Source organism: Anolis carolinensis, chromosome 1, assembly GCF_035594765.1.
Source record: "Anolis carolinensis isolate JA03-04 chromosome 1, rAnoCar3.1.pri, whole genome shotgun sequence".
Lineage (NCBI taxonomy): Eukaryota > Metazoa > Chordata > Lepidosauria > Squamata > Dactyloidae > Anolis > Anolis carolinensis.
In genome coordinates, this window is record NC_085841.1 from 166,177,772 (window position 1) to 166,192,258 (window position 14,487).

General features: G+C 41.6%; 1 protein-coding gene across 2 annotated transcripts in view; it reads right to left on the reverse strand.

Moving 5' to 3' along the window:
• Window positions 1-1,838: 1,838 nt before the first annotated feature.
• Window positions 1,839-14,487, reverse strand: part of slc23a1 (solute carrier family 23 member 1) — a 30,531-nt gene continuing 17,882 nt past the window's right edge. For both annotated transcript variants that reach the window (XM_008115422.3, XM_008115430.3), the window contains exons 10-15: window positions 11,995-12,142; window positions 11,654-11,759; window positions 8,925-9,054; window positions 7,462-7,605; window positions 5,386-5,481; window positions 1,839-2,903 (exon numbers count right to left, since the gene is read on the reverse strand). In XM_008115422.3, coding sequence (XP_008113629.1) covers window positions 2,656-2,903; window positions 5,386-5,481; window positions 7,462-7,605; window positions 8,925-9,054; window positions 11,654-11,759; window positions 11,995-12,142 — 872 coding nt within the window. In that variant the 3' untranslated portion in view covers window positions 1,839-2,655. The remainder of the gene's footprint in view (window positions 2,904-5,385; window positions 5,482-7,461; window positions 7,606-8,924; window positions 9,055-11,653; window positions 11,760-11,994; window positions 12,143-14,487) is intronic.

Consider the following 14,487-nt stretch of genomic DNA (forward strand, 5'->3'; position numbering starts at 1 on the left):
GCTCATCTCAGAAAATGGTGTAATAAGTTTGGTTGCAGTAAACTGAATCCATCTAGGGGAGAAATGGGCTTGAGTTAAATCTGTTTCTTTTCAAATATAGACTGTCTCGGGCATAGGCACAGTTATGCCTGGGTGTCGGAGGGGCCAGTTGTGCCCCCTATATTCTCCCTTCTCCAGCTCTAAGAAGGCCTACCTCACAAGGTCTCTATGGCAAAATCTGGCAACTCTCTTTGGGCAGGCTCTCTTTGCGGCACTTCCTCTGTTTCCCTCATACACCTCTCCCTCTCTTCTTCCTTTCTGCCTGCCTGCCTTTTCCTTTCTGTCTTCTTTTTTTCCTCCCTTCCCCTCATAAACATCTCAGCTAATAGCAGCCAAACCACTTCATTCACTTTTTCCAGTGACAACACAGAGGACCACTTCACCTAGCAAGAGCCAATCCTTCATCTAGCCACAGCTAATCTGCTTCGTTCCTTTTCTTTCCCTCTGCTCTGGGCCCAAAGGGGATGGTTAATTCAAACCCTTCAAATATTTTAAGTTGGATAATGAAAGGCTTGTGTGCCAAATTTGATCCAGATCCATCCAGACATGTAGGAACCTTTGTGGTACAAACGGACCAACCAACCAACCTGTATACATAACATACATATTTTAACACACACACATATATATATATATATATATATGAATGAAGATACCTTGTTAGTTATAATGTTGCAAGTTGGACTTCCAACCTTGTTTCCTGTTCATATCTACAGTCATGACATCATTGCCATAATCATAATTCCCCCCCCCCCTCCCCTCCAAAGTGTAAAATCCAACCAGTCATATCGACAGATGAAGTTCTGTAGCATTGTGGAATGGGACATTGAAGGATGGCATGTCCTGTTAGCAATTGGTGGTATGCCAAGGAATTTTGCCAGGAACCCAGTTTCTGTTTGGTTAACAATTGGTGGCTGGTAGGAGAGGGCTAGGTGTGTGACCCTTCAGTCTTGAGCTCATGAACACTGCAGAACGCCATCCTACAATGCAGCCGTCTGGATTTTAAGGTGGATTTCAGAGGTCAGATTGAAAAATGGCACGGAGCTCTGACAGCGGAATTATTATGTGTCTGCTGCAGGATCTTGGCTGTTGTTTTGATACATCACATGTCGATACTGTGAAGTTACTTCGTGAAACTCTCAGACTTAGTTTCTGAAAGTGGCTACACCCTTTATACTGAGTTACACTCAAACAAAATGAAACAATACAAATTACTGAAACATGCTCGTGTAACTAGATACAGGATTATTTCTGAAGCCCTGTGTTCCCATCAGTAGACATGCAACTTTGTACCTACCTGGCCTATTTAATCAGCACCACTCATGTGACTTTTTAACATCTGATATAATGTCAGCATTCAGAATTGTCAACAGGAAATAAGAGGAGCTGAATTCACAAAACCTGATTCTTTCACAGGGGCCAAAAAATTGTGCAACTTTCATTTCTCAACATTTCCTTTTCAACATGGAGCTACAATTGATTCCACAAAATGGGATATTCATACTTGTTTTAGGTTGACATCCGGTTAATGACACATGGATTTGGGGTGAACATATTCTGCTGACAGTGACGGAAGCAGAGCTGCACATACAGCAGTCTTTGCATTGTGGTTGTGCATTGCTCAACAGCACCCTATTGACCTGACTGACCTATTGTGCAATACTAGTATTCTGCATAGGGGTTGCATAGTAGTAGTAGCACAGCATATCACCACATGTACATATTAACATTATGCTAAAGAGATGTTTGCATTCCAGCTTCAGACTTCATTCTCATTACATAGAACACAAACAAGTCTCTGAATAACAAAAAACGTTTTAATACTGATGTAACATCCAATAGCATTGATTAGATTGATCTATATTAACTATCCCCAAAGCCCGAGAATTCCTTATCTAGCAAGATAAATATTTGTGTTATCAAGGAACAAAGAATTTGCTCTGAAAAAAGGCTAAAATCTTGGGACATGAAGGAAAATGCATTCAGAGCACTACCGTTTAGGGACATGTTTTATTAACTTTCAATTGTTAACTGCAAGTGTCGACAGTGCTTCACATACAGATGTATCAAAATTATAAGATAGTGCCCTAAGGAATCTCTACTCCTTATATTTGTAAATAAAAGCTTAGAAGTGCATCAGAAGTATATCTTCCATCTGATACATATTTCTAATAAAGTGTTCTAATTACCGAAGTGTGAGTTATTCACAAAGTAAAGGGTGTAAAATCAGGGTAAAAGCAAGTAAGTGCTAGACAACTGCATAATTTTTACTGATGGACTTCAAATAGTAACCCATAGCTCTTGCTATACCTCTTGCTACCTATACCTCTTGCTACATCCAAAATGGGAATATTGCCTGTAAACATGGATGTCCCCGCATTGGTGCAATTTTAAGTAGGGTGTGGGTGAAAATGTCTCTACTTGTTTCTAATGGAGAAAAAATATGGAAAATAAAACTTCAACCAGATTGGTCTGCTGCAGAATTCAATCACTGGACCGCCTTTGTTTGATGCAACTCTGCTTGGATGTGACTTAAATACACTGGAACCTCACACAGTCGGCTGCAAATAGCCACAGCTCTCCAACCTTTTTCCATGATGCTCCGTGGGATTCTCTTCAAACTTTTGTGCATACAGCTGGGATAGTGGTCACAGTGGGTATGTGTTCGGATATATCAAGATCCCTCCTTGCCTTGAAATTAAACCCCATAAAACCTGGGCACACCGGCACATATTTCAACCACCAGGTCCTTCTGATCACATTCATCCCAAAAGGAAAGTCGTAGCTCTTCAGTTTGGCAGACGTGTCACTGTTTGCGTGTGCCCCAGCCTTCCACTGTATGAGTCCACGTTCTTTTTCAGTCCCTAAGAGGAAGTACAGATTAGTAAACATAAATGAGTCCGGGACAAAGACTAGGATTACAAAAGTGAAGAGATTATGGTATGGTAATAAGACACCAACTATAAGTGGTAGTTTCTAGTGGTGGCAATAATCTTGGCTATGCTGAGACAGGCAGCAGTTTAACAAAACTAAGGCCTTTCTTTATAGTCAAATCTAATAGCTATAGATAACCATGGGCCACAATACTGAGGGAATTGCAGTTAAGCATTTGAAAGGCCATAGGTTGCCTAACCACCAAAAATGAAACAATATTTGGTTAATTTCAAAGCGTTAATAAAAGCACTATAGAAGATAAAACATTTCAAAGCCTGCAACATGGATTGTTCATTGAACTAAATAATCCTAGGAGAAAAGTACTGTAATTCCAAAATTTCAAGAAGCGAACAGACAGCATGGTTAGTCATCTCAGGGTCTTTCCATACAGCCATATAACCCAGAATATCAAGGCAAAAATCCCACAATATCTGCTTTGAACTACACTACCATATATTCCAGTTCAAAGCAGATAGTGTGGGATTCTATTCAGATGTGGGGGAGAGGAAGGCTCAGTCTTCTTGTTAGTTTCTTCCGGCACCTTCAACATGAATGAGTTTCTTGTAGCAAACATTTAGTGAAATTGATCTTTGCCCACAAAAGATCATGACATAATACATTTGTTCCTATTTAAGGCACATGTGTTGATTAAAGTACTGTACCAAAGAATCCCGATATATTTGAAGTGCATGCCATTCTTTTAGGAAAATGTTAGATATTTCGGTCCTATGGCTCTTGGAATCACTGTCTACGCTTGAAACTACTTTGAGGGTGGAAACAGGGTAGGAGGAGATGACATCTCAAGGCGCCCTCTCCCTATAGAAAAAAATTAAATGCTCACTAAAGTGTCAGAAAGGTGGGGGTGGGATCAATCATTCAGATAGTGTTGCAGGATCCCAAATCCTCAACCGGGCCTTCAACATTAGGGAACATTTAGCTCAGCTCTAGAATGGAGCTGAGTGATTTGCCCTCCATTTTTTATAAGAAATAGAGTAAGGTAAATGTAAAAGTTTCCCCTGTCATTAAGTCCAGTCGTGTCGGGCTCTGGGGATTGGTGCTCAAATCTATTTCTAAGCCAAAGAGCCAGTGTTGTCTGTAGACACCTCCTGGGTCATGTGGCCAGCATGACTGCAATGGAGCGCCATTACCTTTGCACAGAAGCGGTATCTATTGATCTACTCACATTTGTATGTTTTCGAACTGCTAGGTTGGCAGAAGCTGGGGCTAATAGGAAGAGCTCACTCCGCTCCCCTGATTCGAACCACCAACCTTTCGGTCAGCAAGTTCAGCAGCTCATCAGTTTAACCCACTGCGCCACTGGGGGCTCCAGGTGAAATAGAGTACAACCCCTGTATTTGCATGAATACATTCCAAGACTCCTGTAATGCCTGAAAACCACAGATAATAGTGAACCTTATATTTTTACTCTGTTTGGGCTAGAAGGATGCTGTAGAATGACACTGGAGGGCTTAGAAAGGCGCACAAACAATTTCAGGGAGTAAATTGGGGTTGTTGTTTTTTTTTAGAGTGTGGGTAAGTGAAACCATGAATATTGAGTTTGAGGTGGTTGTACTATAAAATCAAACAAACTGATTGCACTGTTAAGTATTTTAAGTCCCTCTACTCATTGTTAAATTGTAAGTCTAAATATCTTGGGAAAGATTAGCGTAACTCTTGGCAAAAGCTGAAAATGTTGGAGCTGTCATACTGGCTCAGATAACCATACTGTGCAAGTATCTTTATTCAGATGGCTTGGGGAAAGGGAACTGCAGACTACCCAAACAGGTATCAAACCTCTTATCTTCCCAATGACTCTGGGGTTTCTAGGAATCAGAAAAGCAATGAAAGCACAGCAATAAAACTAAATATTCTGTTCGAGCATACTGAGGACCCTCTGGATGATCACATACAGACAACACACATCTCTGACACTATCTATGCCTTTCCCCCTCCTAGGATTTTTAAAAATGCTTCCCTGATGAAGAAAGAGGTTTCAAAAGTTTCTACACAATGTTTGCATCCTTCTGGCTGGCTTAAAAGTATTGTCCTTGTATAGATTTCAACTTTCTGAAGAAATCTGCTTCCTTGTGGTGCCTGGGTAAACAGGAGATACACCTGTGTACTTCTTACTTCTATAGTATTTATCTAATATCTTACTTTTAGATGATATCAATATAAGAGACTATCATTTTGGCAGCAGCACTGGAGCCAAGTACAAATGCCTACACACACCCCACTTCCAGCTATTAAAGCCAGCTTTAGTTTGAGAATTAAGTAATTTCTCTGCAGTTTCCATACAGAAACCCCCAAAAAGTATGTCTCAGACCCACTTCGGATTCTAATTTGCCCAGGAACTCAAGCCACAAAATCTAAACAGCTTCAGAACAGAGTGAGGTAATGAAAGAACTGTACCTGGGACAGTATTGTCCAATATGAATGCTATGCCTCCTCCAACAAACATTTCTGTGGTTAACAGCACTTTTAATATTTGGTCCACTTCACCAATTCCTATAAGCAATTAAGAAGATGCAAACATAAAATCAGCTCACCATTAAGGTATGAATATATAAAAATCCAATGGTTATGCTTTTGTATAAAACACATTTGGATTTGATTTGTTTCAGTTCATTACAGGCAGTCCCCGAGTCACAAACATCCAACTTACAAATGGCCCATAGATGGGAATGGGATAAGACAACAGAAAGTGTGAGAAATCTACACCTAGGACGGGAAATTCACTCCTGAAAAAAAGTTACCATGAGGAAAAGGTGTCTCCACTGCAGCTTTCTCACTAATACTTGTTTCTACAACAAGCCAAAATTTTCAAAATCCAATGAGCACAGGAACAGAAAGTGAGGTGAAATCTTCTAAATAAGGGCACTGACAGCAAAAAAAAAAAAAAAAACCACCACAGAAGTCCCTATGGTATATATATGTGTGTGTGTATACAGATATGGATATAGATATGGTTGGAGTTACACTTTTAAAAAGTACCTTTACTGACTTACATACAAATACAACTTAAAAACAAACCTATTTGGGGAGTGACTGTACTTGTAATTTTGCATGTAATATTACTCCTTAAGGTAATTTTACTTCCTCCATGAAGCCAGGAATCCTATTTTCTAACCCACACTTCCCACACCAACCATGTCAGGGAGGAGAGAAAGCCATGCCTGCTTACCAGCCTGCTGCCAGCTTTCCTTGCGACTCGAAACCCTGCTCACACGTATAGTAGTCTATATTTCAAACTCACAGGTAAGGTAAAGGTAAATGTTTCTCCTTGACATTAAGTATAGTTGAGTCAGACTCTGCGGGTTGGTGTTTATCTCCATCTCTAAGCTGAAGAGCCAGTGTTGTCCATAGACATTTCCAAGGTCATGTGGCCAGCATAACTGCATGGAGTGCTGTTACCTTCCCGCCAAAATGGTACCTATTGATCTACTCACATTGGCATGTTTTCAAACTGCTAGGTTGGCAGAAGCTGGAGTTAACAATGGGAACTCACCCTATCCCGCAGATTCAAACCACTGACCTTCTGGTCAGAAAGTTCTGCAGCTTAGTGGTTTAACCTGCTGTGCCATTGTGACCCCATAGACTCACAGGAGAGCAAAGAACTCAGAGCAAGATCTGTTTCTATTACTACTATTCATTATTTACTTTCACCTCTCCAATAAAGGAGGGGCTGCCAGTTCCTAAAGCAACCTGTTCTGTGGTCAAATAGTGGGTACCATTAGGGCATCCTTAACTTTCCACTGAAATCTTCTCCTCCTCTACATCTGCCCATGAGGTTTTAGCCCTGTCCTGTGGAGGAACAGGGATCACATCAAGAAAGAAAGCAAAACACCATAGAAGCAGTCTGGGCCTAAATCAATTGTTAGTCTCAAACTACAGCAAACACATTGAATTAATTATTTGATCAGTGCAAATGTTGACTTACTTATCAATTTAGCTATTGCTAAGTAAATAGAGTTTAGGTTTGGACAATGCTGGAATTTTCTGTACAAGCATAGTGGTTCTTACCTTACATCACATTTCTTTTAATGATCCTGAAATTTTAGCAGCATTTTTAGCAATTGTATCACACAACTTAACTGCTGCTCAGTTTGTGACCAACCAAAATACTAAGATTTTTTGCTGTCAACCAGTTTTACTCATGCCTTTGATTTTGAGGAATGGGGAAATGGAAGAGGAATTTCAGCCTGTTGAATTCCATCCAATGAATACTGGTTTTGTCTTTTATAGGATTAGTTGTTCCTTCCAATTTCATGTCATGCAAATATACAGTCAGCAAGCTTGATGACTACTGAAACTGTAGCTCAAAAAGGAAGGACGGGCAAGTGAGTTTTTAGTATCGTCCACAATAAGTAATGGCTAAGAAGATCCCATTACTGTGATTAAAGGGTGAGCAAAGATCTTTGATAATCCTCTAAAGATCTCACATCTCTGTGGTTAAGCAAAGGCCTTGTTGGTTTTTCATTTTAATACCTGTGTCAATAGCATCTGGATGTGAATCTAAGTAGTTTGGAAGAGTGAGTCCAAAAAACATAGCAAAGCCCAGGACAAACAGGTTGCGGGAGGAGTTCATGTCAACAAACTGTAGGTTGGAAAGCCCCACTGCTGTGATCATGCCTAGAAAACAAAAAAAGAATGAAAAGGAGTTCATGAGTTTTTAAACAAAATACACACATGTTGGACATCTTGCAATGGCAAGCAGAAAACCAAGGTCCAGGCTTCAGCAGATGGCTGTGAGTGTCATCCCAGTGCACCAAGTGTGGCCTCCTATGTCAGTGTAACAACATTGTTTTAGTTAATCTGGCAAGAGGGAAAAAGCTGTGAGTGTTTCTCAAGGTGGAACTAAGGCAGTGGTTCCCAACCTTTGATCCTCTAGTTGTTTTGGACTTCAACTCCCAGAAATCCCAGCCAGCTTACCTGCGGTTAGGAATTGTGGGAGCTGAAGTCCAGAACACCTGGAAGACCAAGAGTTGGGAACCACTGAACTAAAGTATTGGAGAACTCAGCTGCTCAGATCTAACAAATCCCTTTGGACTGCTGCATGACCCTGGAATAAGTAACAAAGACAAGGCCCCCAGTGAGTCTTCATGGTCGAGCAGGTATGTGAGCCCTGGCTAGTCTCCAGAGTCCAACACTCAGAGCCCTATGCCACAGTGGCTCTTGACCAAAAAGGTTCTGATATAAAAATCATGGGTTCATTCGAAAGGGAGGTTGATTTCTAGAAAGCTGAAAATAAAGGGCCTGTGTCTTTGTTACTTTGCCATTAGTACTTGTCCCTTCGAAGGGAAAGTGCTTTGTTTGAATTCAAGCCTATTGATGGAGTTGTAGCTATGGCAACAGAGAAAATGGCACATTACACATGTTCAAAAAAAGCCAAGGCATTTTGGGGAAAGGGTTTAAAGTAGGAATGCATCAGGGGAATCAATGGGACTAAATCCGATTGTACATGACTATGTAGATCAGGCATGGGCAAACTTGGGCCCTCCTACCGGCTGTTAGGGATGGTGGGAGTTGAAGTCCAAAACACCTGGAGGTGTCACACTAATCAACTCAAGGTTATGCTATTGCAAGCGCTTTTTGGGCAGTGGTTGTCAGCCTGTGGGTCCCCAGGTATTCTGGCCTACAACTCCCAGAAATTCCAACCAGTTTACCAGCTGTTAGGATTTCTGGGAGCTGAAGGCCAAAACATCTGGGGACCCATAGGTTGACAACCACTGTTTTATGGACATTGCACAAGGCGGCATCCAAAACTTTCTCCCAGAACCTTTTTTTGCCTGGCCGCGGCCACTAATAGTCCCTGGCTATGCTGGGAATGCATCACCCCTGGTCTTTGTGTAAGAATGCCAATGGAACTTGACGCTTGGGCTACGTCAAATAGCATCTCTCAGCCCAAGTTTGTTTTGATTGGTGTGCCAATATCATACATGGTAACTTACCAAACAATGTGCAGAACATCCCTCCAAGAATAGGGTCAGGGAGAGAAGCAAACAGAGCTGTAAATTTGCCAATGGTTCCCAAGATAAGCATGATCCCGGCACCGTATTGCACCACTTTCCTGCTGCCCACCTGCATAGGGAAGCCAGCCACACAAGTGACAGCCAGTTACTCATACAATGCTTTTTCACAATGTTATTATCCTTCTGCTCTATAGATACCAACTGCTATTTGTTTCTCATGTATCTGCTTATTGACTATTGCACTGTGACTAGACTTTAACCCATCAGGAAAGAAGAGTTTTTGCCTTTCTTTATTATTTTGTTAGTTAACTAGTCACTTTATTTCCCTCCTTTCTTCAAGATGGGACCCAAATTGGTTCCAAAGCATGAGAACAGCCACCAATAAGGCTACTCCCTGTGTCTTCACTAAATAGTCGTGTTACAGTTGTAGGGCCAAGAAAACTCAACCCCTTAAGACAGTGGTTCTCAACGTGTGGTTCCCAGGTGTTTCGGCCTACAACTCCCAGAAATCCCAGCCAGTTTACCAGCTGTTAGGATCTCTGGGAGCTGAAGGCCAAAACATCTGGGGACCCACAGGCTGAGAACCACTGCTTTAAGAATCTTAACTCAGGCAAGCTCACAGAGGTACAGTCTTCCAAATAGTCTGGACCCAAGTAATAGAAGACTTTAGAGGTCCATCACAAACACTTTGAATTATGCCCAGAAACAGATTGGCAGCCAGTTGCAACAAGTACATTAAGTGTTCCCTATAACAGTGTAGTACAGATAGGCCATTTTAGACTGTAAGTAGGGTTCTGAACCATAATTAAGATATTCACATTCTTCTCACAGGCAAAGTGGATTCCGAATAATGAAATCCCATCACTTTCTACATAGAAGTAAAATCCACTGTATTCGGTGGACTTACTTCAGGTAAATGCATAGACGTCTGCAGCCTGATTGAACAGATCTTTTCAGAAGTTGACAGTGATCCTCAAGAACACAACTGACTATTGCAGGCATAGCTCAGCAAAGTGTAAAGCTGTGGATGTAGGTGATTTTCAAATCAGTGAGACATTGCAATCATTTTGGGCTCTACTTCACTTTAAAGGAGTGAAAACCTATTCTGGAAATGAGGTTCAGCAACTCCGAGGCCCCTTCTACACTGCCATATAATTCAGATTATCAAAGAAAATAATCCATATTATCTGCTTTAAACTGGATTATATGAATCTACACTGCCATATAATCCAGTTCAAAGCAGATAATGTGAGTTTTATATGGCTGTGTAGAAGGGCATTCAGAGATTCAGAGATGTTTTAACTAGAAGGGGCCTGAGAGTTTCTATAAAATTCACCTGGAGTGAATTCACTGCTGACATTAATGGACCCTAGGTTTCTAGGTTTCGTTCATTTCAATATATTTCATGGATGGATTCAATATACATTTAAATCTCTCCTAGCAAATTTAATAGTGCTAAGTGCCTGGATTTGATTATACTCTCAGCAATCTGGTATCATAAACAATCAGCTTAACTTCATTAGTCAACCTCTGATGAATTAAGAACCGAGTTTGGAAAATAGTTTCTCTTTTTTGGAGTAGTCTCCAGAATCACCCAGGTCACATGATAAATGCCTATGTTGGTTAAGGGGTTCTTGGAAGTGTCATCCAAAAAAGTAAATCTTTCCAAGCTCTGATCAAGAAAGCAAAAATGATCTCTTGTGGCATCACATTGTATTAAAAGAGACCTGAATCCGTACTCAAAACACAATCTCTGGCTTTGATTACATTTAAAAGGATCAGGTGATGTTAAAGACTTGTGCTAAAATTCTACATAGTCCATGCAATTACTGTTCACAGCACTTGAATTGTTAGCAAATAGTAAAGTGGCAGGTTAGCTAAAGAGGGCTGTCAGAAAGCTGGTGCATGCATTTTATATTTAAATAAAGGAAAACATGATACTGTCACTTATCTTCTAATTTAACATCTGAGGATTATTTTTTTCTTCTATCAAAAAACCCCTGGATTATCCAAGTGATTCACTGAGTAAACTGTCATGTGAATCAAATCAAAGTAACCAAAAACACAAACAAAGACAAGGATGGAAGATTCTAAAACATGTTACCTCCCTTGCTTTAGCTGTATCCTAAACAGGATGCCTTCTGCAGAACTTGCAAAGGTTTCTTTGTCAGGCAACAACTCTTAAAATCCCCAACTTTCAAAGCTCCGATTTTGCATTGATCATTTAGCACAAGAGAGAAGCAGATCAGCCCCATAAACTTTGACTAGTTAGGCAGTGGTTCTCAACCTGTGGGTCCCGAGGTATTTTGCCTACAACTCCCAGAAATCCCACCCAGTTTACCAGCTGTTAGGATTTCTGGGAGTTGAAGGCCAAAACACCTGGGGACGCATATGTTGAGAACCATTGAGTTAGAATCTAAGCAAGAAAAATGCAAATTCCACCAACGTGCAAGACGGCACATCTGCTTTCACTTGTAGGTGTAATCAAAGTGCAATAAATTAGTTATTGCTGGGGATTGTAGGGGTTTTTTTTCTTTCCAGAGACAGAACAATAGGTTTGTGGGATTTTTCTGCCTCTAATACTTGGGTATGTGGACTTTTCAGGGAACCATTGTCTGCTCCACCTCGGGCATCAAAATGTCTTTGGCCAGCCCTGAATAAACTCCTAGAAACAGAAGATGCTGTCATCAAACATTGCAGGGTGATACCTTGGTGATGCCCAAGACTCCAATGTTAGGACTTGAGGAAGTAGAGCCATTGCCAGTGCCCAGCAATCCGGCAATAATACAAGAGATCCCCTCGGTAAAAATGCCCCTAAGAGAAAAGGAGGGGATAAAAGAGAAAGAAAGAACCCGAACTATGGCATGACATTTTCCATGTCTCTCCCCAATAAATCCTCCCCATGCCTGGCCAGTGAAAAAGGTTCCCTCCCACATACACACAACCTGGGAGCATATTTTTGGCATCACAAAATGTGCCAGTCACCCCACCTCGCTCACATCTGCTCATGTTGTTTGCTGGAGCCATGCAGATGATATCCAAGGCTTACCTGTTGATGGCATGGACAGGGGGCGGAGGAGCCCCTGCAAGCCTGGCACATGAATAGTAATCCCCAATGGACTCAATGATCCCAGACAAGGTGGCGCTGAACATTCCCAGCACGGCAGCCGCTGTTACTGTGGGGATTCCCCACTGGCCTATAAGGAGCATTGGACAACCAGGGTTAGTTGAGATGTACAGGACCCCCTTGGATCTCAATTTATCTCCAACCAATGCCCCCCCCCCCAGCATGCTTTCAGCGTTTGAGTGTGAAAGCATTATTCTTTTTATTTATTTATTTATTTGTTTAAATATTTTTAAAATTATTTAGAATATTATGAGGCCTCAGTTGCACAATGGGTTAAATCCTTGTGCCAGCAGGACTGCTGACCGACAGATCAGCAGTTCGAATCTGGGGAGAGCAGGTGAACTCCGTCTGTCAGCTCCAGCTCCCCATGTGGGGACATGAGAGAAGCCTCCCACAAGGATGGTAAAAACATCAAACATCAGGGTGTCTCCTGGGCAATGTCCTTGCAGACAGCAAATTCTCTCACACCAGAAGCGACTTGCAGTTTCTCAAGTCACTCCTGACATACACAAAAAATTGGAATATTTGTACATCGCCTTTCTCCGCATGCAGACTCAAGGCAGCTTACAGCATAAAAACATACAAATTCCAACAGTTAAAATGTGTAAACAACAACAAAAAACATGGTAAAAATACACATCAATAAAAATAATAAAATTCTAATCTGTCACTATCTCCACCAGAGACATCTCAGTTATTTACAGGCTTAAAGTTCCCAAGGATCCCACTATGTATCAATCAAAAGCTTTCTTGAATAGGAAGGTCTTGACCCCTTTCTTAAAACTAAGTAGAGATGGTGCTGCTCTTAATTCTTCTGGGAAGGTGTTCCAGAGAGCCTGTGCTGTGCCCGGAAAGGATCCTTCTCTTTTAATGCATTGCCACATACTTGTAGGAGCTCGTGTGGCAATGCGCGTTTCCCCACTGGATCTAAGTGCTCACCCTGGGATGTGACGAGGGACATGGAGCTCCAGGTAGGCTGGACCGAAGCAGTATACGGCTTTATAGGTGATCACCAGCATCTTGAATTGAGCCCGGAAACAGACAGGCAACCCATGGAGCTGCCTCAGGATATACGTGGTATAGTCTCTGAAGTCAGCTCCTGTTAGAAGCCTGGCCACAGCTCTTTGAACAAACTATAATTTCCTGACACTTTTCAAGGGTAGACCTACGTAAAGAACATTGCAATAGTCCAATCTGGATGTAATCAACGCATGTACGACTGTGGCCAAGTCCAATATCTCCAGGAACGGGCACGGTTGGGTCACTAGCGTTAACTGTGCGAAGGCTGATCTAGTCACCGCCACCACCTGGGCCTCCAGGTTTAAAACGGAGTCTAGGATGACCCCTCCCCCAAACTGCACACCTGAGGTTTCAGGGGGAGTGTAAGCCTGTCCAGCTCAGGTTAGAATACCATTCCCAGATAAGATATTCATTATCTGGCACATTTACAGCCCTCCAAGAGCTCAAGGCAACATGCAAGCCATTTCTTTCTCTGCAAGGAATCCTAGTAACTGCTCTGAGAAGCTGGCCAGGCTTAGAAAAAGAGTGACTGGCCCCAAATTTAACCCTAGGGCCCTTTCTCACCACAAAGTTAGGATTTTGGCTTAAGTGTCATGAGTCTCCTTGTGGAGAGAAAATGTGGGGTACAAATATAATAATAATAATAATAATAATAATAATAATAATAATAATAATAATAATAATAATAATAATAATAGCCATCCCAGGGGACAGTCACATTGTCGAAAAACAACAGGAAAAACTCAGCCGCTATCAGGACCTCAAGATTGAACTTCAAAGACTCTGGCAGAAGCCAGTGCAGGTGGTCCCGGTGGTGATGGGCACATTGGGTGCTGTGCCAAAAGATCTCAGCCAGCATTTGGAAACAATAGACATTGACAAAATTACGATCTGCCAACTGCAAAAGGCCACCCTGCTGAGATCTGTGCACATCATCCAAAAATACATCACACAGTCCTAAACACTTGGGAAGTGTTCGACTTGTGATTTTGTGATACGAAATCTAGCATATCTATCTTGTTTGCTGTGTCATACAATGTTGTTGTGTCAATAATAATAATATTTTTTATTATTATTCTATCCTGTGGAATCCTGAAATATATACAGTGTAAGGAGGAACCTTTAGACTCCTCAGCCTTCTCTTGTGTCCCTGACGAATCTACAGATCCCAGGATTCTATAGGAGGTAGGCTACAAAGTTGAAGTGGAACCAGTGCTATAATGGTACAGTTATAGCACTGGTTCCACTTAGGCCTGGTCTCTCAAGTCCCAGGCCACCACTCTAGCCCAGTGGTTCTTCCTAATGCAGCAGCTCCTTAATACAGTTCCTCATGTTGTGGTGACCCCCAACCATAAAATTATTTTCGTTGCTACTTCAGAACTGTAATGTTGCTAC